Source organism: Pseudorasbora parva, chromosome 9, assembly GCF_024679245.1.
Source record: "Pseudorasbora parva isolate DD20220531a chromosome 9, ASM2467924v1, whole genome shotgun sequence".
In the NCBI taxonomy this organism is placed as follows: Eukaryota; Metazoa; Chordata; class Actinopteri; order Cypriniformes; family Gobionidae; genus Pseudorasbora; species Pseudorasbora parva.
The window spans coordinates 46,314,915-46,338,493 of NC_090180.1; the positions used below are offsets into that span (position 1 = coordinate 46,314,915).

Here is a 23,579-nt window from a genome sequence, read left to right on the forward strand (position 1 = left end):
AAACGCTATAATCACTCAGCTCTTTATAATTAACTATAGATCTAATTTTATCTGCATACATTCAGTACACTCACATTAATGATGCATCTCTCAGTTTTGACTTTACTTTTAATAATGCAAGCTCAATTTCACACACAGCTGCGTTCTGAAATGTGTGCAATTCATAATATCATTGCATAATCAACATTGCAAAGGGCGCTACATTACTAGCATAATAATAATAGTATAATCATAGAATAATGTAGTTGTTCGTCAGCCTAAATTGTGGATTAATGGCCAGAATATATATATAAAAACACTGGAAAAAGACCAGATTTCATTCAAAATTCTGTCTAAATGATGCTATTGTGCCTTTGAGCAAAACAAATTAATTTATCATTTGAATAATGATAATCTTGGAACTTGCAGGAGGAATTGTTTTGTTTTTTACCTCATGTTGCTATGGATAAAAGTGTCTGCTAAACCCCCCCCCCCCCCCACCCCCCACCGCACAACTAGTTATGATAGATGCCAGGTAACCACTACACCACTGATTGACGCAGGAAACAGCGACTGATAGACTTTGATTATGCTATTCCTAGAGCGATGTATGAAGACGAACGGATGATTTGCTGATGCTATATGTAGATGCAAGTCAATGAGTTTAAAAGGACGACACACACAGTCATGTAAACATAGGAGAATGTGTGACAACACTCTCTCACGAACGCACACACATACAGACACTCTCTTCTGGGAAACTCTCAATCGTATACTCTATTATCAGATTACATTTTGTTGTTGTTTACTCACTGTAACATCATTCTAATCCTGGTTTTGTATTATTACACTACTGTACAAACGCTTGGGGTTGGTAAGATTTTTTCAAATGTTTTTGAAAGTCTCTTATGCTCACAAAGGCTGCATTTTTTTAAATTAAAAACAGTAAAACACACACACGCTCACGCTCACACACAGACACTTAGACACACAAACACACAAAATGTGTAAACTATTACAGTTTAAAACGGTTTCTATTTAGACATATAGTAAAGTGTAATTTATTCCTGTGATCAAAGCTGAATTTATCATCATTACTCCAGTCTTCAGAGTCACATGATCCTTCAGAAATCACTCTATTATGATTTCATGATCAAGAAACATTTATGATTATTATCAATGTTGAAGATATCTTTGTAATAAATGTCTTCACTGTAACTGTTGATCAATTTCATGCTTCCTTTCTGAATAAAAGTATAAAATGCTTTAAAAAAAAAACACACACACACATATATATATATATATATAAAAAACTAATGGCCCCACACTTGTGAATGGTAGTGTATATGCTTTCATCGTATGGAAAAGAGCAGCGTGAACATCTATTTTCCACAGAGGAAAGAAGGTCATACAGGTTTGAAACCAGCATGAACGTAAGTAAATCTTCATTTTTGGGTGAAATATCCGTTCTTGTAGACAAATAAACCTGCAGGCGTCCGTTCTTTAAGTGCATGATGCTGCAGTGGCCGATTATCTCACGCCAAAATGGCTCTTATCTTTCCTGTCACAGCTGTACCCCGATGAGCTCACAACGCACTGATGCGTTTCGATATCGCCAAAATGGGGAAGTGTTCGACTCTCCATTATCAGAATAACAGTGCATGATCTGTCATATTATTGAGTGTGTTGCGTTGTTATGAAATATGATGTGGGTTGTGAAATGCAGTACAGGTCTGAAGATGTTTAAAACAATTAAAACTTGAATTAATATACAAGAGTACTTCAGGTTCAATATAAATCAAGCTTTACCACAGAAAATACTTAAAACAAGCATGTGCAATTGTGTACAATCATGCACTTACAATGGAAGTCTATGGGGCATTAAACTAGAATCTGAAAGTATTGCCAATCGACACTGTATAAATTAAATAGTAGTTGGATTAGAGCGATACAATCTCTAAATAATCTGGTTTGCAAAAAATTATTTGACTATTTAAAGACAGTAAACTGAATTGCTATGTGGCAATATTTGCAGAAAAGTTTGTGATGCAACTATCCTTAATGTAAAATTTGATGAAAAACTTAAAAAAATAAAAAAATAGTTTTGGTAATGAAATACAGCTGAAATAAAATGTAATTAAAAAAAAAAAACAAATTTTGATGAAAAACAAAAAAAATTGCTTTTGGTAAATAAAATAAAATAAAATAAAATAAAATAAAATAAAATAAAATAAAATAAAATAAAATAAAATAAAATAAAATAAAATAAAATAAAATAAAATAAAATAAAATAGTTTTTAGTAATTTAAATAAAAAGAAAATAAATAAAAATACAATCAAAAACGTAAAAAAATAAATTTGGTAATTGAAATAAAATAAACTGAAAAAAATAAATGAAATTACATAAAAAACTAAAAAAAATATCTTTTTGTTAATTATATATAAAAAAGTAATTAAAAAAATAGTGTTTGGTAATTGAAATAAAGCTGAGATCAAATAAATACAATAATTTAGATAAAAAATATACACCTAACAAATCTTAAATTAAGCATGCTGAAAAATAATTAAATATAAAAATTATATTAAAAATTAAAAAATAAAATAAGATGAAAAACAAACATTATCTTTTAAAAGATAAAATAAGATAACAATTATTATTTTTTTCAATTACCAAAAAAAGAAGAAAAAAAGAAGAAGTAGTTTTTGGTAAAAATTGGATGGAAAAACAAACTTAAAAAATCTTAAATGAAACATGCGGCCTAGACCAGTTTTCAAACTGGGGTCCTCCGGAAGGTTCTAAGGAGTCCCCAGAACATTTCAGAGAATAAAAAGACAAATTAAAAATGGATGAAGTCTACAGAACATTCAAACTCTTTCATTTCTCCTTTATTGGCGTATACACTGTAAAAAATTATTTAGAAAAAAAGTTACCTGGTTGCCTTAAAATTTTGAGTTCATTGAAATTAAAATGTTAAGTTAATACAATGAACATTTTTTTGAGATTCGACAACCTTTATTAAAATATTAATAAAAGATTTTGTAAGCATTTTGGGTAATTGTGTGTTTTATTTCTGATGACGCAGCCAAATTGTGCTATTTTCATGATTTATCACATTTTTTATGTGGTTCAAATACAATAATATTTTGAGTTTCTATTTATTAAACAAATTTCCTTCATTGTATCAACTCAAATTTTTAATTTCAATAAACTCGAAATTTTAAGGCAACCAGGTTACTTACTTTTTTAAGTTAAACCAACCAAATTTTTTTACAGTGTACATACTTTTTAGTATTGTATATGTTTGCTGTGTATCTTTAGTGAGTTTCTTTTACTATAGTCCCCTTTATCTTTCTCAGTGGGTTGTAAGGCGGTATTCTTAACGCAGTGCGTAAGCTACTTATATACATTTATTGTGAAAGTTTCTTACACAAATCATTTTTAATTAAAAATGTTCTTCTTCAGCTTTATACAGCCAACATTAAGTATAGCCAATTTACGTTGGAAATAATATGTTGTATTTATAATATTACACTGTTACTATTTATCTAACAGTATTTTCATACATAAAAATAGATTAATTTTAGGAAGGGGGTCCCTCATAAAAGTTCATCATATTTGGGGGTCCTTGGCATCATCAATTTTGAAAAACCCTGGCCTGATATAACTAATAGAAATAAAATAATAGTAAAACAACACTAACATTTACATTAACCAAAAAGAATAAAACACAATTTTGTATAGGAAGAATTAATAGAAGCAAACATATTTGTGTTTTTGAAACTGTGTATTAATTTTATATTTGATTTAACCCAAGAGGGTTAGCATATCGTTTGGGTCTGGTTATAGAGCTGGGTTTGGTTATAATAATAATAATAATAATAATAATAATAATAATAATAATAATAATAATAATAATAATCATAATAATCATAATAATAATAATCATAATTATAATAATATCATGTATACATCATAACATAAAAACTCATTCTAACCATCTTATTTACCTCTAGAAATTACAGTTATTAAATTCAGTTAGTTGTTAACATGCTGTACACAACAAGCACTTAATATTATGCTAAAATTACTAAACCAGATAAAAAATGTCAAAAAATTTAACCGCATAATAAAACCAACAAGATAAACGTCATAATGCATTTTTATATAATTAAAACTCACAAACTCTCTCTCTCTCATGCTTATCAGATGAACACTAGATAATTAAATCAGTAAATCACGAACACATCATGATGGAAGGGGTTTTTTCTCACCATAAGGAGGCGGCGCTGGTCTCTGTGGTACAGGTTTTTTCGGAGGGGGCAGTGGGTACGTCGGCTTTCGGCTCATCGGCTCTGAGGTTGAGCTCTGAGAACAAACACAAATCACAAATACTTCACTTATTTGCATATTGCAATGTATATACCGCCCATTTGTTTTGGTGTGTAAAACAGTGCTCAGCACTGCACCCCCATCACATTTCCAGGTTTCTTGATAGTCATAGTTAGGTAAACTTCTATAGAGGTGAATGGAAACAGGTAAACACACATTGTCCAATGTACTTACTCATATTATTTGTTATCTACGCAACAAAATTGTGTTTCTCTTCTAAACGTGATTTCTTTGCTTTCGATTAATGCAATTCTCTAAAATGTGCAATCTACTAGATAACTAGCCTAGAAATCTAGACGCACCCTAGCGGCAGCAAATTTAATCTGCCCGCGAGTGTCGTCTAGGAACTCTCAATACCCTTCTGAGCTGTGTTCCTCAAAATCTGGACGGGCCAATCACATCGTGTATAGAGTTGGTGGGCGGGGCCATAATGACGACGGCCGAGTTGCGTTTGCGTGCTTCTAGTAAACACAGAAACTGGCGAACGGCGGTCTTTCGAATCAGCTTTGACCGAGACTCAGGAAGACTTGAGTTAAGCTTTTCTCTGAGAAAAGAACAAAAGAACGGCACTGAAGTCATTCTTAAAAAGGGAAGATGTGTTCGGAGTTTAGCCGACCGGATACGGCGAATGTTTAATCTGTCAGCGAGCTCTGCTTCACCTTCGTTGCTCTGGTTGGTGTAGCGCTATCCTATCGCGTGCAGAGGGAGTTTGAAAGACAACCGTTTATCCGCCCCTCGGATTGAGCCGTCAATGGTGAGTTTCCAGACCAAACATCTTGATGTGGGTCTGGCTTGTCAGGCTACTAGATAACATTATTTGGGGTGAATGTGAAGCAATCAAGTACTCAAACATGATTTTTGCTGAAACTGTAGTTCCCAGCGCGCTTTGCTTGGGACTTGCCAAGAAGAGTAAAATTGTTGAACTTAAGTGTTATTTTATGTGTTTTTGGGCAAAATTAGATAAGGGGGAGACTTTATATTGTTTAAGTAAGGGATAATGTCCACCCAGCCGGTTGTTATCGCAGAATAAACCCCGACAGAGTGATCAGGACCCCTACGCAAAGCTTCCACGAAGGAAAACAGTTCCAACCTGCTTTAAGCCTTTATCTATTGCTGCTAAATGTTGAAAATGAATGCTGAAAGGGTTAGTTCACCCAAAAATGAAACCAAGCCTATGATTTACTCACCCTCAAGTCATTATAGGTGTATATGACATTCTTCTGTCAGACAAATACAATCAGAGTTATATTTAAAAAGTCCAGGCTAACGTTAATCCCAGCAGTAGTTGTAGTTGTGTTTGAAGTCCATAATAAATGCAGCTGTCCGTCAAATAACGTGCTCCACACGACTCCGATGGGTTAATAGAGCCTTCTGATTCCAATCGATGCGTTTGTGTAAGAAAAATTTCCTAATTAACAACTTTATAAAGGAAACCCGCCTTGAAGTCTTCCATTGTAACCCACGGCTGCTTAAGCCACAAGATGGCGCCAGCGTTGGCGCGATTGACCAATCAGAATCAAGTATTTCACAGAGCCGTGTAATAATATTGTTTAATGTTTAATTATGTTGGAATAATTAGATGTATTTAAATGATGCCGGGTTACTGTAGAGGAGAAGAGCGGAGCGAATGCTTAGTCTGTAAAACAGCATTAAAGTCATTAAAGAGCATTTCACAGCACTTGACATGTTCATTATGTGCTATTGCTGACAAACAGAATGAAAGCTGGTTAGTACAGTCTTATTAATCAGTCAAGTGACCACAAAAATATACAAAAACAGAATAAACTTGTGATTTGATTAAAGAGGCAGGGTCTTCACCCCCTGTGCACACCACTGTTGTTAGGGAGCCATATTAAAATCATTTTGAGATTACTCAATTGGGTTATTTAAAAATTACTTCATTCCATGATGCTGAAGTTATGTGAACAAATTATGTTTGTTTAACTTAATTGATTCATGTGGAACTGATGTACATGATTAAATCATGTAAAGCCAACACACCTTTTTTTTTCAAACAAATATCATTTTTGGATTCCTGTTTGCCCTAATAGCGAAATAAAAAATTACAACAGTGGAGCAATCACAGCAGACTGGACCATCTGACCAATCAGAGCAGAGCAGACTCTTGGAAAGGAGGGATTTAGAAAGATCTTTAACTTATGATGCCTATTGTAGGAGACTCCAAAACAAAATACAATTAGGAGCCTTTAAAATGGCACAATAGGGGCACATTCAAATTAAATATATAAAAAAACTTAACTTTTGTTTAATAACTATGGAAATGCATCACAACAAGTCTGTAAAAAAGGGTCCATGAACACTTCATGAATGTTGGATTGTTATGTGAACTCAGTACATTACATGTCTTATATATATATATATATATATATATATATATATATATTGTCTGTGCGAAGTTGCCTGTATGCTGAGTTTCGGTTTATTTATAAGACCGCTCCAGTTCATGTGCAACGCAAATGATCGCTCCGTCACGGTTTGTCTGCTATACTATTTATTAAAGCTTATTTATGAAATTCAGGCAAATGATGAAACATTTATTAAAATCAAGATACAATTTATACAAAGCTTTCTACAAAACAAAACTTAATGAAGTGGTCAAAATCATTTCTGACCCGATGTCTTTGACATATATTGCACATCTGTGTACGTTTCATAATCAATGTAGCCTAGATGAAATTTAAAAATGATATTATAATATTTAAACATAACTATAAAACCAAATACATCGTTTGGCTAAAAAGCCTAGTCTTCTCCTCCTTTCCTGTCGGCGCCGATAAAATGTTTGCACAACGAGGACGTTCATTTGGTGAATTTGCCTCGAGTATAGTTGATGATGCAGATAGTAATGCCATAATATTAACAGTATTGGCAACGATATGCGTCTGTTCATTCATTCTTGTCAAAGTTAGCCGCTGAATTGACAACATACTGACGTCAGACACACGTCTGCTAACAAACCAATCAATGTTAAGATCAGCCCACATAGATGATGACGACAGGACGCCAGTGCGTCATGTAAAGTCCTTTAGTGCGCTCGCATAACTGCAATGTGAAAGCAAACCAAAACTAACCAAACGGATACAATGTATCAAAACACGAACTTTGGTTCGGACCTTGGTGCGGACTTTCAGGTGTGAAAACGCCCTTAATCATGGTTGTCAAAAGTTGTATGCATTGCATTGTGGGGTATGCTCACCGGATGCAGTATGTATACTGAGCATTTTGATAAATGCAGCAGGAACTCCACGAGTATGCATAATCCATACCTAATTCCTTTAACTTAAATTTCCCAAATACAGTGTAAACTCATCTACCTTACATTGATCCAAATTAACTATTGAAGATTTCTCTTTTGAGAAAATCTTGAACATACCTTTGACATTTGAGAAAAATCAGCGAAACCAGCTTTCCCTCCGAAAGAGTCGCTGCTGAATGGGTCTGAAGCAAGAAACGGATCTGTTTATGAAAGAGAGAAAGCACAAGCAAATTAATGGATTTGATGGAAACATCTGACCGTAATAGCCGGCACTGTTTCAACCCACTGCACATACTCAGCCATGTCCTTTTACTGAAGAGATGGGGCACAACACAGGTGCTATTTTAAGAGCGCGGCTTGTATGTGGCCAGTGTTTCTCATTTTCCATGACTTTTTCGCTTCTGAAAAGTGCACATTTTGTTTTCCATCTGCAGCGTGACGTATGTTTCTGATTAACTAATGACGACGTTATGAAGGTTTACTGTGCATGAAAGAGCCGTTCCTACCCGGCAGCACATTTTCTTGTCACCGTCTTAATAAAGTGAATTAAAATAAATAAATAAAAATCACAGGTGAAACTTCTATAGAAACCATTTACTCTATAAGTATTACAGATATTTCTTCATTTGTTTCTTTTCACTTTCACGAAAATGTGTCAGTGTTTGTTTACTGTAAATCAAATATACTGTACTAAGTATTTTTTATTTAATATAAATATATATATTTTACACAAAAAAAAATTCTCTATAAAATTGAAAGCACATGTCTAACCAAGTTGTTATAAATTTGAAGTTGATATCCAGTGGTGTAAAGTAACGAAACAAATACTCTCGTTACTGTAACTGAGTAGTTTTTCTCAGGAATTGTACTTTTTTAAGTAGTTTAAAAACAGTGTACTTTTACTTGAGTACATTTTAAGTGCTGTATCGGTACTTTTACTGCGCTATTTTCCCTAAACCTGCCGTCGCTACATTATATTTATTTATTTTCCTGTCAACGTGATTGGCTAAGACGAGTAATCAGTCCTGTGTCTCAATTCTGATTTCTATTGTTTTTACAGAGAAAACGGCCATTGAAATTAAAGCACGAATGCGTCTTTAAAAGAAAGATTTTTTATACATTTTTTAATGTAAAATTGTTAACGTACAACGCTTTGCAACCTTTTTTTAATTAACTGCAAAAAAAACTCTACAGAATGGTTGTCATAAATGTTACCAGATTATTGGTTGATTTCTAAAGTATTACAAGGCTATATTCTTAGTGCTAACAGTCAAAAATAAAACTAAATATTTAAAGAAATATTGAAATATTTTTTGGTGACATCATGTTTTTGTTCTTACTGAGAATCTTCCATTAAAGAGTAGCTACATTTAAATTTGCAGGGTATAAGGTGGACTAACATTCATAGCATAATACTCACTACTCACGAGTACTTTTAAAACGGCTACTTTTTACTCCTACTTTGAGTAGTATTTAGGACAGGTACTTTTACTCTACTTAAATTACATTTTTTGACAAGTAACAGTACTTCTACTTGAGTATGCTTTTTCAGTGCTCTTTCCACCACTGTTGATATCACTAAAATAAAAGTTCCCATGAGATTTTGTTTAGGCGCAGTCGCAAAAATATCCACCGGGTGTCACACACATTACATAAACATTTTTTGGGATGTGTTCTCCTCTTAAAAGTAAAAACATTTCTGTCCAAATATTACAAAACAGTCAGAACTTTGAGACTCAGACCTTTCTAACAATGTGTTTTGTCAAGATTTTTGTGGTTCAAATAAATTCTGTAATATGAAATCTGACACCGCCCACTAGGGGGAGGAGCCCGCAAAAATAATTTAGAGTCCTGTTTCCATGGTAAAGCAACACCAAATTTCAAAACCTGATGAATTTTGAGTTCGTAAGCTTTTGAATTATACCTAATTTATGATTATTAAAAAATATGATTTATAAAAAAGGTGATAACTAGTGGGATGGTGACAGTTGTGACATCATCCTCTAGTAGGAAGTGACATCAATTTAGCGGGAAATCAGTCAGTTTTTAGTAGTTATTTTGTGTCTCTAAAAACATCATGTTTGATCAAATTACACCAGTTAATTATTTTATAATTATATTTTCTCTCATTTTCATCCTGTAAATAATCTAATAATTATACACAACCATAAATCTCAAAAGTTTGGGGTCAGTAAGATTAGTAATGGTCTATTTTAATGCATGTGTCTAATCAAAAATACAGTAAAACAGAAATATAAAAAAATGTGTTTTAATAAGTTGAATTTTCAGCATCATTAATCATTACAGAAATCATTCTAATATAATGATTTGATGTTCAAGAAACCGTATTCTCAGGATTGTTTGATGAATAGAAAGAACAACATTTGTTTGAAATGCAAATCTTTTTACTGTCTGTTAAATGTTTTTACTGTCACTTTAACGCATCCCTTTCTAAAACTTGCTATCCACAAAAATACTTCCTAAAACGCAAGAATATTACCTTAATAAAAGCTACAGAGATCAAGAGGTTCATTAAAGGAATGGCCCAATTATGAACACAGACAAGTGTTTATTCAAGACGCATGTTATGAAGAATGAAAAAAGAAGAGCTATTGTAAGTCGGTCTGTTTGCGGCGAGAAAGCTGAGCTAGTAAAACGCGTGTGAGTTTCCTGCACGCATCTGTAAGTGTGAGACCACTAACAGCTCCGAACACACTCTCTAGTGTTCCAGTAAAAAGAGCCATTTCAGGAGCACGTCAGTCTGCGTGTTTCCCATAAATTAACCCCGCTTCCTCTGACGGGACGCGCAGAAAGAGCTTACCTGTTCACCGTGTGAGGTGGCATGAAAAAAACAAGACAGAGAGAGAGAGAGAGAGAGAGAGAGAGAGAGAGAGAGAGAGAGAGAGAGAGAGAGAGAGAGAGAGAGAGAGAGAGAGAGAGAGAGAGAGAGAGAGAGAGAGAGAGAGAGAGAGAGAGAGAGAGAACCGTCCTGACACTGACTTTTCCGTTACGTTAGTAACAAAGCGTTCCCTGTTCGGACGGGACTATTTTCGGAAGGCATGTACGTAAATGTGCTATTAATAGAATCACTCCACAGGAAATTGAGGCAGTGCCTCAAAAAAAAAAAAAAAACGCTGACCTTTTAAAAAATACATTTATGAAACGTAGTTGTTTTTATTAGATAATACATTCTGTATATTTGACCCTGGAGCACAAAACTAGTCATTAGTGTAAATTCTTTGAAATTGAGATTTATACATCATCTGAAAGCTGAACAGCTTCCCCTTGATGTATGGTTTGTTAGGACTGGACATTATAACTAATAACCTAATGAAAATCTGGAGTCTGAGGGTGCAAAAAAATCATACATTTTGAGAAAATCGCCTTTAAAGTTATCGAAATGACGTCCTTAGCAATGCATATTACTACTAATAATAAAAATTGTATATATTTATGGTAGGAAATTTACAAAATATCTTCATGGAACAGGATCTTTACATAATATCCTAATATTATGAGCGCTTTGGGTGTTCAGTAGTACAGATGAATGAGCTATATAAATGCCTCATTCATTCTAATGAATTTTGGCATAAATCAATGTTGACATGTACAATGTATTGTTGGCAATAGCCACAAAAATACCCATGAGACTGATTTTGTGCTCCAGGGTCAAATATTTAGTGAAGCCTTCAGTGTAAACGTAATAGCATTTACTACAAATTGTGATTACAGTGTCCAATCAGAAAGTGGCTTAAAAACGAGCAGAGTTAAGAGCTGCATCATGACTGCGTGATTATAATTAGGAATGGACTGATAGAATTAGTTTACGGTTCGTTTAGCAGTTGTGTGTGTGCAGGTTCTTACGGCTTTATCTTTGATCTACTCGCTGAAATGTGCATCACTCCAGTACTAAGACCAACTAGCTTTCTTTAACACACCAAAAGATAAGGAGAAGAAGAACAACAACAGATGTGTTGCAACAATTACATTCACAATATTTGATCTCTGAAACAGATACATGTTTTGATGCTTCAAATGATTATACACTACTGGTCAAAAAGGTTGGAATAATTGCATTAATAATTACGTCTCTTATGCTCAACAATTATCCAAAACACAGTAAATATATATATATATATATATATATATATATATATATATATATATATATATATATATATATATATATATATATATATATATATATATATATATATATATTCTATGTTCTGTGATGTGATGTTAAAGCTAAATTTATCATCATTACTCCAGTCTTCAGTGTCACATGATCCTTCAGAAATCATTCTAATAGCTTGATTTCATGATCAAGAAACATTTATGATTATTATCAATGCTGAAAACAGGATTATTTTTGTAGAAACTGTGATGCATTTATTTTTGTCAGATTCTTTGATGAATGGAATTATTTTTAAAGCACTGAAGCAATTAATGAAATCTTTATAAAAAAAATTAAAAAAAGAAATTAAGAAAGAAACAAAATAAAATAAACAAACGTAAACTCATTATACTTAACCCGTTCGATAATGGAAAGGTAGAAACCCTAGGCTTATCCGGTCCTACCCCCAATACTTACCCCCAAAACCAAATCACAATCAAACTAGATAAATCAGACATAACATTTTAGACAATACAAAAACACTACTTCAATTTGCGTCCTATTTATCTAGCTATTAAGATAAAGAAGAACAAACACAAACAAACACCAAGTAGTGATGAATAACAACAGTGATGAATTATCACTCTCCCTTCCTTTTTGATCATAATAATTGATAATAAGATACTTTCTTTTAAAAATCTTACTTGCCCTAAACTTTTGAATGGTACTGTATCACGTTTCCACAAAAATATAAAGCAGCACAACTGTCTTAAAAGACAACTCCGTTGAGAAATGAACCTAGGTGTAATTAACAGATGGTTACAGATTAGATTTTTCTCTGGGATGCGTTTTCATGGAAATCGAATGTAAAGAGTTTTATCTCTAAAACAGATTAGCTTATAACGCTAGTCTATGGGGCACAGGGTGGACACAGGGTGGTAAAATTAAATCGCTAGTTCATACAACTAACAAGGCTCAAAATAGCCTCACACTAACACAGTAGCATAATGAGGGTCCCTACATGCAAACCGAAGCATTGAGAACTTTGTAAGTGTACAAACAGTTTAATAAGAAGACACTTTATAAACACAGCGTATTACGTGTTCACGGACAGGCGCCATCTTGGAAAACAGTCTCGACTCATCGAGCCACGAGCGCTCTGCTAAGTGATGAACTGTGACTTAGAATCTCATATGGTCCGTTTGTTTCCGGAAGAAAACACTGAACACAACAGAGAAAATAAAATAATAAAAATAGAAATGTCCATGTTATTACATTTCCCAAACTTAATTCCTATCGACCAGCTCACTTAGAACAGCGCTCGTGGATCGATTCGTCGAGGCTGTTTTCCAAGATGCCGCCTGTCCCGCAAACATTCGATTTTCATGAAAACGCATCCCAGAGAACGATCTACTCTGTAACTATCTGTTAATTACCCCTAGGGTCATTTCTCACCGGAGTTGTCCTTTAAACATTGATTATCAAATCAAAAATCATCATATCAGAATGATTTCTGACAGATCATGTGACACTGAAGACTGGAGTAACGATGCTGAAGATTCAGCTTAGATCACAGGAATAAATTACATTTTAAAAGATTATTCGAAGATAATTTTTACTGTATTCTTGTTCAAACAAACGCAGTGTTGCTGAACATAAGACACTTCTTTCAAAAATATTCAAAAAGAATTCCAAACTTTTCTCAAGTCGTGTACTTTAAATACTAGTCTAGTTAAAGGAGTCGTCTTTAAGAAATCCATTGGTATTCTGGCTTCTTAAACACTGTGATCTGTTTGATGAATGATGGAAGATGGGAAACAAGCTCCCTAAACTCTGGATGAACCACCAGAACCAGCCAAAAAGAACACCAGATCGTACCTGAATCTTTAGGTTTGGGACTCTTGGACGTCTGGCTGATTCTTCTGCTGAAGGGACCGGCCTGTGAGGGAGAGAGAAAGAGTGAGGTAGGAACCACAGGCCATCATGGGAATGACAGAGCACTAACTGTAAGATGTAAATTATCTGGTGAAGTACAACATGACATGCTTCTCACCACATTATAAGCTCACATGTTGCCACATGCAAGTTCTCCAGAATAAGAATTTACCCCAGAAACTATTTAATGTTTTACATTTACATCATTACATGTTTTTCTCACAGAGTTTGACTTTTTATATAGGGGGCTTACAAGACACCGTTTTAAACTAAAAACAGAAAAACTTTACCCTAAAAATAACAGATTTAAACTTTTTTATCACATCCTTTTTTGTGCTACTTTTCACGTTTTATATGTTTAGATTTTACCCTTATCCCAGTCGCAGACTTCAATCATATAACATGAACATCATCAAAGAATATATGCATTACATTTTTAAAACTGATGATAAATCAAAAAAAGAGTGAAATCATTTATTCATAATATATTTTCTGAGTTGACAGGAGCATGAAAACGCTCTGGCATTTCAAAATCTTTGGACAAGGGTTATTATAGTTAACTAAAACCATAAACATTTTCATCATTTGAAATAAAATAAATGTTTACTGAAATGAAATACATTTCTACAGATGGAACAAATCTGTCAAGGTAGGAATGCAAAAATCGGTTCTTTCTAATAGAAGTCGACCCAGACTTTCGGTATGCTTTTAGAGATGCACCGATGTATCGGCCGCCGATATTTATCGGACGTTTTTTGATCAATTTACAACCATCGGCATATCAGCTATAGCATGGAAAAGGCCGATATAACAACCCGATGGTTTATTAACTGCGTGAAGGCACTGAGCTGTATAATGTCTGCTGCATAAATCCAAGATTCATGAGCATTTTACCATTTCATTCAACAAAATCTACTGTCATATCATAAACACACACACACACACACACACACACACACATGTTGGTCTATGTGGTTTACAGGGACTCTCCATAGGCGTAATGGTTTTTATACTGTACAAACCGTATTTTCTATCCCCTTACACTGCCCCTACCCCTAAACCTACCCATCACAGGAAACATTCTGCATTTTTACTTTCTCAAAAAACATGATTTAGTATGTTTTTAAGGCCATTTGATTTATGAGGACATTTGATATGTCCTCATAAACCACATTTATAGTGTAATACCAGTGTAATACCCATGTAGTTATACAAATTTGTGTCCTCATAAACCACATAAACAGGCTCACACTTACACTCACACACACACACGAAGGTCTACACGGAAACCCGTCAAAATAAAAGTTCCATTTAACAAAGTAATTGTAACAGAAATATAATATATTAATGTTGTACAGTAGAATTTAGCTACGTCTCAGTGTAATAATAATATATGTAGTTAATTTATACAGTGAAGAATATGCAGTGATATCTAACATTTGTTTACTTTATTTCAGTACCTGGAAACTGCTAAACCTATCTAAAAAGCACTGTTTGTTTAATATGTATTTTTGTTCTGTTGTATTTATGTTGGCCTCCTGATTGTTAAATGTATCCAGTCTATGATCATTAGAAATTATTTGATAATGCAGTAATAAACTAGCTAGTAGGCTATAATTTAATGTATTTGTGTTTTTTATTTTTTACATTACTTATTTAAGACATGATCAAAAACACTATTTTAATGACAAAATATCAAATAAGAGGGCAAGTGACAAATATCGGTATCGGCCAATAATTGTTTGTTAAAACTGGTATTGGCCCCAAAAAATCTTTTTTACCTTAAAGTGACTTGAGGAAGTTTCACCAAAGGGATCAGAATTAGCGAACGGGTCTTTGAAGGGGTCGTTCTGTTGGAATGGATCTCCTCCAAACGGATCAGCTTGAAAACAACACACAAATGTCAAAACATCCACGAAAAAAAAAGTTTCAATCATTTAGAAACCATTTTATTAGCATTTCTTATTTACATCCAGTGGCCTAAACAAGGCAAGTCATGGTTCAGTGTCTAACTCTCATTGCATTTAGATAAAATACCAAAGTAAGTTCAATCTGCAAACAAATAATGCTAGAGCAAATGATGTTGGCAGTTTAATATTTTGGAAGATGGGTTTGTTTAAATCCTTAAGACTAAACCATAGTAATAGAGATATTAATAAATAATTAATGAATTAATAATAAATAAAAAAATTAATTTAATTATTAATAAACAAATTAATAATTAAAAAAAAAATACATTTAAATAAATTAAATTATTATTAATTAATAAATGCTAAGTAAAAATAAGAAAAAATTAAGTATATTAACATACAAGTATATTAAGTATAAACAAATAAACATTAAATTATTGAATGAATTAATAAAAACCAAATGTAAAATTAATTAAGATGAATGAATAAATGAATGAATGAATGAATGAATGAATGAATGAATAAATTAATTAATGATGTTTTTCATTTAACTGTTTGAAAAATAACTTTAAACAGCGGAATTTAATCAAACATTTTGTTTCAGTAAAGAAATCATAAAATGCTTCACAAAAACTTAATTAGTTGAGAACTAGCTCAATTAAATGAACTGATTGGCTTAATTGGGACTGGAACAGCCGAACTAGCCTTAAGTAGTTAAGTTACGAACGATAACTTTCAGTCCTACTGAACACTAAATATAGCACACACTGAATGTAAGCTGAATTGCTATATGTATTAAGGTAGAGAAAAGCACACCTTTACTGAAGGGGTCACTTTTGAAGGGGTCTTCGCTCTGGAAGGGGTCTGCGTTCAGGCCTTGAGAGCTGGAACTGTTAAACATGGCCATCCTGGACTTAACCAATGAATCCTCCTGAAACACACACAGCATTCAGCTCATGTTTGCTCTCCTCCTCTGACTGCGGGGAAAATATTATCATTGTAATGAGTATGAAGAGGGCATCGTTCAGCTCAATGGGCCGCCGGGCAGCGTCCTCATTTCCTGTGCTGGATCTTCTGATGTCAGAGACTGGCTCTCTTTCGAGGAAAGAGTGAGCTGTTTGACTGTTTGACAGTGGGCCAGTGTGTGGCATAATTACGTTAACAATAACAAGAGTAAAGGTATGCTGGCGGATGTGTGTGTGTGTGTGTGTGTTGTGTGGTTCCTTTTTAACCTTTCGTTGGAAGGCCAAGGTAAAGTTACTTTAAATGTCAACAAACATGTGTGGACTGAAAAAGTAATTTCCTTCATTATTTAGAATTATTCAAGGTTCAATACAACTTCCAATAGAGGTGCATTGCTGTAAAGGTGATTTCCAAAAATCAAAGCGATTAATATTTGGTCTTTGTTTTTACCTCTCAATTTGTATAAACAAACCAGAAACATATTTACAGGAAACACACTAAACAGTTTCCAAACCTTTTCACTATGATTTTACCAGCCATTCAATATTACTGGATAAGGAAAAATTGTTTCACAGAGACATCTTTAGCAAATACATATTTTATAGGTTTTTTTTTTGCTTGGAAATCGCCATTTAAAAATTCCAGGTTTTCCATGGCACTTTTCCCATGAGGACTGTTTAATGGAAACAAATTTAATTGCAATTTTACTTTAGTCAGTTTTCGTCTTGACAAATTATTATTTGAATTCAATACATATTTCTTCCTTAATCATTAAATTTATTCCAAAATAGCATATTTTAGTCAATGGCAGTGTCTATTATTTTAAACTAAAACTATTAAAATCATTTTCATTAGTTCAAAAAGAGGAAATAAAATGAAATATACATATAAGAAATTAGATATAAATATTTATATTTTATATTTTTATCAAAATCAGATGTTTACTTACATGAAATTAAAAAATAAAATGTGATTTAAATAAAAACAATTATTTATGATGTTCAGATTTTAATATTTAAATAATAAAAATATGACAGCTACTTTAAAATTAAAATAAAAACAGAAAATATAAAATGCCGTGGGCTGTGATGTAAAACTATTCATCGATGTCTTGCTCTGGAGGAGCTCGATTAAATGGTTAGTTCACTTCAAAAGGAAAATTTACTGATAATTTACTCACCCCCCATCTCATCCCAGATGATCATGTCTTTCTTTCTTCAGTCGAAAAGAAATGAAGTTTTTTGAAGAAAACATTCTAGGATTTTTCTCCACCTTATAGACATCTATGGCAACCAAAATGTTGAAGGTCCAAATCACTGCAGTTTCAAAGGAAGGGCTTCAGAGGCTCTGACCGATCCCAGAGGAATAGGGTCTTATCTAGCCAAACCATCAAGTAATTTAAAAAAACATTTTTTTAATGATTATACTTTTTAACCTACATTGCTCATCTTGCTCCGTTCTGTGACGTGTCATGGATTGAGTAATCACGCTCGTGCGAAGACTAACGCAGTGCGTGTGCGGTGCGTATTTTTTTACGTACCCATGTTAACGGATTACAGCTTTCACCACTGCACGCGGATGCGGTCCGTCAGTCCGTTTCAGGTGTGTTGCGTCTGCAGCAGTGCACAGATCGTTTTCGTACTGAGTCTATTTTTTGCTGCGCTGCGCTGCGTTGCTGCATTAAAACGACTGAATTAGAACATTTTTCGCATTAAAATAACGATGTACTGACGCAAAAATCTAGTAATTTCACCACAGATGCATATAATTAAAAATATACTCTTGTTTCAAAGTCAACACATGGCTTTTTTTCTCAAGTTAAGCAAGGAAACGACACCTTACCTGACATTTAGGTAAAAAAAGTGCCATAATGGAGAGCACTCGTACTTTCTTGGAGGTGAAAAGCAAAGTTCTTTATGACCTGCAGGATTTCTTTTAAAAGGTTTTAAAAACGAAAGAAAGACGAGAGTCGGCTGTTTTTGAATAGCCTATTGTAAGTTTCTAATTTAAAATGTTTGTGATTTTAGGCTATAACCTATGTTTAAATGTTTTGCCACTTGTGTGAGCTAAATCTAAAGTAGCCTATATATGAATAAATTAATTGAATAAAATGTTGTTTATGTAGTACGTTAACCTGACTTCTATGAAAGAGTAGGGTAAAAAAAATAATTGCAATTCTGACGAGCCATGTTCAGTAAAAACTTTTGGATTTTAAATAAAAAATAATGAATAGATGCTGTGTTTGTGGTATGCAACAGCGGATCAGTTGCGAACTGCAAACGCAGCATATGTGAAAGCACAACAGGGCGTGGGGCTCCTGCAACGCATACGCAACGCAACACGCACTGCAGACGGAGTATGTGTGAAACGGGCGTAATACAAACATCCTTTAGCAAAAAAAGGTAAAGCAACGATGTCGGACAATTTTGAGGTTGAGGATGGAGTGTTTTTTGGTAAAGGCCAGTTGTATTCGTCTTCGTATGTTCACTTTGGGCGGTACTTCCGCCTATTTCTAGCGTGAGCTTTCCGCCGTGATTGCGTGATCAGTGGCGAGCCGCAGATACATATGCATTGGCTAGATAAGACCCCGTTCCTCGTCTGGGATCGGTCAGAGCCTCTGAATCCCTTCCTTTTAAACTGCAGTGATTTGGACCTTCAACATTTTGGTTGCCATAGATGTCTATAATGTGGAGAAAAATCCTGGAATGTTTTCCTCAAAAAACTTAATTTCTTTTTGACTGAAGAATGAAAAACACGGACACCTTGGATAAGATGTAGATGAGTAAATAATCATGACATTTTCCTTTTAAAGTGAACTAATCCTATAAATAAATGCTTTGTTTATAATGAGGATGTAATGGTACAAAGAACACTTATGTTAAAGATACAATTTTATTTGACGGATTAAAACTCATTTCAAGACCAGCTAAAAAAAAAGGCACACCTAGTCTGAGTACGAAATCATCCCCAAAACCATCATTCATTATTCCCTAAATTAGTCCACTAATACAGTTCACTTGAAGGAGTGAACGAATACAAGCGGGTTAATATACATCAGAAATACATGATCGAATGAGTGCACTCGATAACGTCCACTATGATTTGGAACACCACTACAAATGGCTGTCCCTTCAAATAATGCCCTATATTTTAGGGTATGGAGGTGCGATTTCGGATTCAGCCCTGGTTACTTTTTGCTTGGTTTCGCTCAAGACCACCAGGAAGATATAATCCAATGTTGAAAGAACCTTGAAAATGTCCTTGAAGTTCTGCGGAGCAACATACAGGTTCCTTCTCAAAAATTTAGCATATAGTGATAAAGTTCATTATTTTCCATAATGTAATGATAAAAATTAAACTTTCATATATTTTAGATTCATTGCACTCCAACTGAAATATATTAGGTCTTTTATTGTTTTAATACTGTACATCTGTTTTGTACATCTGAAAATCAGGGTGTTTTACACTTGGGTCCTCTTTAAAAGAACCGAACTCAGACTCCTTTAAGTGGACAAAGAAGTTAACCAAGTGAAAAAAGACCCAGTTCTCTTTACGTTCACACTGTCCCTGTACCTAAAAGAGGACTCGGATCCGTTTCGGTTCACTTTAGTAGGAATGTGGTCTCAGACCACTTTGTGTTCATTCTGTTGCTTTTTTTCCATTTCTGAAGCGTGCCGTGATTCCTCACCTTGGTATCGATGCTGGAGCTCTCCTCAGCGATGAGCTGGTCCAGTTCGGCCAGGCTGGTCGTGCCGTCGCTGAGAGCTTTGCTGAAGCGCTCAATAGTCTTATTAAGTTCCCGCTGGGTGTCCTGGATCTCGCTGAGCTCACTGCGCGTCTGAGGGAACAAGATCACAACTGAAACGTCACTTTAAAAGTTATCTGTCTAGTAAGTTTTAAAAGACTGCAGGTACTGCCAATAAGAAGTTTAGAATATTACACATACACCTCAATAAATAAATCTCAGGTATCTGGGCCCTGGGGTAACACAAATTATGTTGTTTCTATTTCATTGATGGGGAATTTTTACACTATGCAATGCAATGTGTATTTTGATATGCAGAAATGGGATGTTGTTTCTGAGCTGTTAATAAACAAAACATTTTAATAAATTACTTAATTAATTATAAATAAATACAATTAATAATAATAAATGAATTAAAATATTAAAAATAAATAAAAACATTTAAATTAAATTATTATTAATTAATAAACTAAAGTATAAATAAATAAATAGGAAAATAAATAAATTATTTATAATAAATGCATTCAATTATTAATAATAATAAAATATTTATGTTTGTTATTTAAATATAATTTTAAAAAAGAAGGATTTAATTAACAATGATGTTCAGATTTCATTGATAGTAAATTTTTACACTATGCAATGCAAGGTGTATTTTGATATACTGAAATGGGATATTGTAGTTTCTGAGCTGTTAATAAATAAATCAGTTTAACCTGTTAAAATAATTAAAGCAATTAATGCAGCATCAGTTCTTTCCATAATCCTTTGCCTAGCGTTACATTATATGATAAGGCTCTTATTCATGCGAATGCTTTTAAACCATTCAAGCTTGAAACGCAAGAGAATTCAGTGCGGTACTGGCACGCTTTTGTAAATATCCTGTCTGTGTGACAAACACACACAATTGTGCGCACAGAAAGCTGCTTCAGACAGCACTTGCATGGACTAAAACTAAAAAAAAGATGCCAAAATGGCAGTTTTGCCCTAAAATTGAGGGAAAATCTATTTAATATTTAATATATCAGTAGCAGTATTGGTATCAGTACTACTGGCTTTCATTCATAAAAGATGCCATTAAACAAATATTTAAGGCTACTTAAATACTAGTCTTTATGTTGTTTCTACATTCATTTAAAGAGTAAACTTATTACAATATAAAAATAAATGTTAGGTGCGATTAAAATGTGTGATTAATTTGTTGATTTTTTAAATCAATTGACAGCACTAGTACTTATAAAATGATACAAAAAAAATAATCTTTTTTTTTTTTTTTTTTAGCATTTTCCAAAAAAATCCGTTTTTTGGCCACATGTATCCAGAATGTTCGGTTTTAGTGACCTGGTCCATCTCGTCCTGCGATGTTTTGAGCAGTTTGAGGATGCTGTCAAGCTTGGCTTTTCCAGCACGCAGACTCTCATCCAGACGCTGCTCCTCTTGTTCCAGACAGTACAGGTCCGTCTTCGCTCTGCTCATCTCCTTCTCCTGCGTCTGCATGTCTGACTCCTGAGACAAGATCTGAGTCTGCAGCGATGTGATCTACACACACACAACATATAAATGGCAATTATTCAGTAATTTATATTAAAGAATCATCAAATTTTGTTGGGGTAAAGAAGTAGACATTTAAGTAGACATTTTAATTTAACGTCATTTGGCCAATAGGCCAACAAAGATCCGCAGAGATCTTTGAACAGAGATGAGACACAAGATTGGGTTCAAAAGAACGAGACAAGATTTTTACATAGTATTTTTAAGAAATCCTCAATGATAAAATACATGTACAAATACATGTACAAAATACAAATACATGATGTAATTTCATTTCTACTTCCTGAGAATGAATTATCATATGCAGGAAAAGACAACAAGCACTGTAAAGGTTTTACCAAAACCTCAACTGACTGGCTTCTCTCCTGTATGATTGTCTCTTCAGACCGTAGAACTGCACATGAGCTTCTTTTGACCTCCTAACTGAACTCCTTCCCACAAATTAATCATAGATTTTAAGTGCAAATAATAACCATAATCAAAGTACTCAATATTCCAAGTGCAAATAGAGACCAATTTTTTCTTTAAGCATAATACAGAGCTAAGAGATGGTTGAAACTAAATAGTTGTAATATCGGAAGATATTCTCATGCCTCAGGGAGCCGCTTTCAAACAGCAGTAACTTGTAAGAATAGCGTTTGAATGCATGTTCCCTTTTACTTTCACTTTAAATTTTGCGATTGTGTGTACTCTGTGAATAGGGAGAGGTGGTGCCGAATTTAAAAAACGTAACTCTGGTGCTTCTGCTGCGCAACGAATCCTCCGCCACGGTCTAGTCAACTAACGTAACAAACACTCGTAACTCACTCAATGCGAGTCCTTTGCTAACACGCAACACACACACTCATAGCACACACTCGTCTTCTCGTCACGTGATCAGTGCTGCGCAAGACTCGAACAGCTCGTTCTAGTTGAGCTGATGGATTTAAAGCGACTGTTCTGATTATCATGTTTTTATTTCTAAAAAAAGCTAAACTAGAGTGGAGGCTTAATGTAAACACAGCATTGGCATATTCTATCTCAGGGGTCTCAAACTCCCGGCCTGCGGGCCACTTGCGGCCTGGCCCTCAGGATGATATTTTGTCGCTCCCTACTTGACATTAAAGTTTAGTGTTAGTGCGGCCCGCGTGTTGCTCTGAAAACCATTTTTGGCGGAGTCGTTGTTGCGTGTGCAGCGCTTTTTCCCTCACTTTGTGTGTTTGTTTGAGAGAGTTAGCTCGGCCTTCTCATGCAGTATAATTGGTTGACACCGCGTGATTGACATGAACAGAGGCTGATCAGACAGTTGAAATTAATGTGGTGTAACGGCGCTCAAATGGCCAATCAAATCAAAGTAGGCGGGATTTACATTCTCTTTTGTCAATCTATCGTGTAATGCCGTTGCGGAGAGAGACTATTCTTTCCGGTGAAATCACAAAACTAAATTAAACACACACAAAATGCAACGTTTCCAATGCTCTTAATATACAATAATTGATGAACATTTTAATGAAGAAAACTACATGAGCGGTTTGGAGCTGTGAACATTTGAGACGATTTACTAAAAGTCTATTATTAGACCACTGATGAACTCAAATATAAGCAGCGGATCTACATATTTATTCACTCATGCGAATAATCTCGGGACTAATAATATATTTGACGACAATTAATGCAAACATTGTTTGCAAATAGTCCCAAATTTATTATTTCCCAACAAGAATTAGACCTAG

The 23,579-nt window shown here is 34.0% G+C and overlaps 1 protein-coding gene across 3 annotated transcripts in view; it reads right to left on the minus strand.

Annotated features, from left to right (window-relative positions):
• Window positions 1-23,579, minus strand: part of eps15l1b (epidermal growth factor receptor pathway substrate 15-like 1b) — a 54,103-nt gene that overhangs the window by 13,363 nt on the left and 17,161 nt on the right. For all 3 annotated transcript variants that reach the window (XM_067452842.1, XM_067452841.1, XM_067452843.1), the window contains exons 16-22: window positions 21,658-21,855; window positions 20,260-20,409; window positions 16,425-16,539; window positions 15,480-15,580; window positions 13,642-13,702; window positions 7,764-7,846; window positions 4,252-4,345 (exon numbers count right to left, since the gene is read on the minus strand). In XM_067452842.1, the coding sequence (XP_067308943.1) occupies window positions 4,252-4,345; window positions 7,764-7,846; window positions 13,642-13,702; window positions 15,480-15,580; window positions 16,425-16,539; window positions 20,260-20,409; window positions 21,658-21,855 (802 nt within the window). The remainder of the gene's footprint in view (window positions 1-4,251; window positions 4,346-7,763; window positions 7,847-13,641; window positions 13,703-15,479; window positions 15,581-16,424; window positions 16,540-20,259; window positions 20,410-21,657; window positions 21,856-23,579) is intronic.